The sequence below is a fragment of the Microtus ochrogaster genome, chromosome 6 (genome assembly GCF_000317375.1).
Source record: "Microtus ochrogaster isolate Prairie Vole_2 chromosome 6, MicOch1.0, whole genome shotgun sequence".
Taxonomy (NCBI): Eukaryota; Metazoa; Chordata; class Mammalia; order Rodentia; family Cricetidae; genus Microtus; species Microtus ochrogaster.
In genome coordinates this window covers 64,770,819-64,774,370 of record NC_022013.1, presented here as the reverse complement: position 1 = coordinate 64,774,370, position 3,552 = coordinate 64,770,819, and the positions used below count along the sequence as shown (strand labels likewise).

The window sequence follows — 3,552 nt, the reverse complement described above, 5'->3', positions numbered from 1 at the left end:
CACACACACACACACACACACACAGAGAGAGAGAGAGAGAGAGAGAGAGAGAGAGAGAGAGAGAGAGAGAGAGAGTCTTTAATAACAAAAGTAATTCCACCTGTTTCTTACCATTTGCTAAGCAGAATAATAACAGTGACAAGGACCATACCTTTCAAATGTAGGCTCTTGGTACTTCATTTCCTCCAACTAGACCCCCCCATTCCATATTTCTACCATGTCCCAACAATCCATTAATATTTCGAATAGATTCTTTGCAGTGATCAGCTCAGAGGTCTTCTGCTCTAATGTGCTCTGGGAATGCCTCATCTCACTAACACACGGGGAGATGAGCTTCACTAATCTTCAGTGTTTCTCAATCCCATTACATTGACAATCAAGATTAAGTAAATCATGGCACATGGCCATGGGTAAAAATAACACTATGGTTGAAAACATAGATTTAGAATCCACCCCCTTTGGTTCCCAGCCCTGATTAAGGAAACAAGTTCTCAAAAGCAGGATGAATTTCTGCTCACCAAGGAGCATCTAAGAAAATGGAACTTCCAGAGGGCATGGTAGGATTGTCTAAGGACATACTTTAGAAGCACGCTTATCAATCTCCATAATATACAAAGAGCGGGGATTTTCAAACAATGCAGGCAATGTTCTAAATTTATCAGGATACAAGAAGAGATGAGCTGAAAGCTAAGCATGCAGACATCCCACGCACAGAGGGTCTGGATGCTAACTGACACCCTAATACACAGGACAACACCCTTATCCTCTGGTACTGAATTTTCAGTATTTCTGAGGATTAGAAACACTAACAAAGATTGCATTCTCAAAACAAGTGTGACTTTTTCCAGCTTTCCCAATCTCACCTAGCTGTTTTCACTTTTCTCTCTCCCTCCTTCCCTCCCACCTTCATTTCCTTCCACCCTCCCTCCCTCTCTCCCTCCTTCCCTCCCTCCTTCCCTCTCTTACTCCATTCCTTTCTTCTTTCCCTGGGTTTTTGAAACAGGGTTTCTCAGTGTAACAGTCCTGGCTGTCCTGGAACTCAATTTGTAGAACAGGCTGGCCTCAAACTCAGAGATCCACCTGCTTCTGCCTCCCAAGCACTGGGATTAAAGGTGTGCACCACCACCACACAGCTAATAGTTATTGCTTATTTCCTATGCTCCCACAGCTCTGAGCTGTTTTTCAGAGTGTCTACATCTCATACCTAGAACAGAGGGGACAACCCCAGTCCAGCAACAGCTTGCATAGGACAAATGACAGCCAGAGACAAAGACCCTGTGCGACATACATGAATTCTGGATTCCGGGATGCCTGTTTGTTGAGCCAGTTTTTCCCTGGTAACAATCCCAGGGAATCGATTCTTCTCAAAAGCTTCAATTAGAATATCAGTCTGAAAGTTTGAGAAACGTGTCCGTCTCCTCCCAGCTTCTTTAACTACTGAAATCATAGGCACACAACAGGGTTTGCAAATCAGTTTTCACATTCAAACTTGAAAAAAAAAGCAACATTTTGAATATTGTTCTCACTACTTTTACTCTTGGAATATGCTCCACCTTATACTACCAAAGAACTCTTTAATCTATCTTGTCCCTGAGATGAACCCCCAGAGGTGACAGATACAGCATCACCAAACAGCAACAGAAACAAGGAAAGGGAAGCTTTTCTTGCTAAGAGACCCATTTCTGTAGCCCAGGCTAGACTCAGACTCTCTAAGTAACCAGAGATTACCCTGGGTTTTCTTGATCCCCTATCTTTCACCTCCCAAGGTTGGGATTACAGTTACTACCCTAGTGAGATAATATTTGTATCTCTGACCCTAGCATGCTCAGAATACGATAGGTCCCTGGTCTAAGCTTTCTCTATAGAATATTTCCCCATAGCACACAGTTCTTTACATTCCCAAGGAAATCAAAGAAGAGGTTGTATTTGAACTCGTGGGTCTTACCTTTAGGTTTATCCTTTCCCTGGGCTTGGCTTTCTTCAAAGCAACATTCAAACTCCACTTGTTTCTTTATTTTTCTGTTCTTCTGAAACCAAGTCTGTTGGGGGAGGGGGGGAGAAAATGAAGAGAAAGAACACAGGATGAAGCTCAGTCTAGATCACTGCAAATGTCAACTAAACAAACTGATTGGGCATCTTCCCTGGAGACCATGTCCATAAGAGAAGGGTAGAATTCAGTTATTCATATTGCTATGTTTATCTAAGACACCAACAGGAAATTCCACTCATTCTCTCTCCTGCTCCCCCAACCCCCTACTGTGCGCACACACACACACACACACACACGCACACACACGCACACACACGCACACACACTTCATCCTTGTTAAGTGCGTAATGTTTTCAATGCTAATTTCTTGGCCCCTCTTTTGAGCAAATATCATTTCACAATGTACAATACATATAGACTTAATCTTTGAAAATAATTCCCTTAAATAAAAAGGCAGAATTGACACTAATTTCTGATTACAGCTTACACTATTTCACTCCATGGGAAGCCAGAAATAAGGAGACGCCCAGGGATGCCAACATCTAGTTTTAAAACTGTTTCCACAGTCTGGAGAGATGACTCAGCAGCTAAGAGCACAGGCACATAATACTCTTCCAGAGGACCTGAGTTCAATTCCCAGCCACATCAGGTGGTTCCCAACCCCCAGTAAACACAGCTCACAGATACATACATACTTAAAATAATAAAGGTAAGTTTAAAAAGCCATATTCACTGCTACAATTAAATTTATTTACACTTGTTCTCTCGAAGGAGAACTGTGGGTTTTTGGTTTTCTTGTTTTCTTGGGTGGGGTTGTTGCTGGTGTTTTAGTTATTTCTGAGTATTTTCTTTGGACTGATAATTCACTCTAGCATTTACAGCCTTATGACAACCACTATCAGCTGAGTTGTTAGGCATAGGCCTTGCAATCCTAAAACACCAATTTCAAGTTTTGTTCTCAAAACTCCTCATGTTTTCCAGATTCAGCATTGAAAATAAGTTTTCAAATTAAAGCCTTATGAACAGCTGGACGCTTCCAACTAATGAGTAGGTATAAACGTTCTCAGGAGCCACCAACACCCCGCAAGGTTCGGAACTTTTCCATCAGTTCGAGTCTCTTGGGTACCCAGGCACCAGGTGTGGCCACATGGAACAATTTCATTAGCATTATTTGTGCCAACCATCTCCCATACCTGGATAGTTTATCAGGACATAAGAAAATTTTCCTTTCTCCAGGATTCCCAAAGAGTCAAGTCATTATATCAAATGATTATTCATCAAGTATAAAAACCTGAACTAATTTTCTCACCTCTAAAAGTTTTTCTTCACTGGTTTAAATACCAATCCACTTGATAAAATTATACAACGTACTACTCTAGTTCACCTTTGTCTATCACATCAGCAATTTTATTAAAATAAACCATATAGAATTTTACACAAAGCTTTTGTAAATGCCAAATGTAAAGGGCATTTGAGATTATAAAAGAAGGAGGGAGAAGAGAGGGAACAAGAAGAAGAAGGAAAGCCAGGCGGTGGTGGCGCACGCCTTTAATCCCAGCACT

General features: G+C 41.4%; 1 protein-coding gene across 1 annotated transcript in view; it reads right to left on the bottom strand.

The window, feature by feature from the left end:
• LOC101983038 (double homeobox protein 4C-like) overlaps positions 1-3,552 on the bottom strand; it is a 38,861-nt gene that overhangs the window by 813 nt on the left and 34,496 nt on the right. Inside the window, exons 2-3 of the mRNA XM_005348716.3 lie at positions 1,946-2,039; positions 1,289-1,434 (exon numbers count right to left, since the gene is read on the bottom strand). Of these exons, the coding sequence (XP_005348773.1) occupies positions 1,289-1,434; positions 1,946-2,039 (240 nt within the window). The remainder of the gene's footprint in view (positions 1-1,288; positions 1,435-1,945; positions 2,040-3,552) is intronic.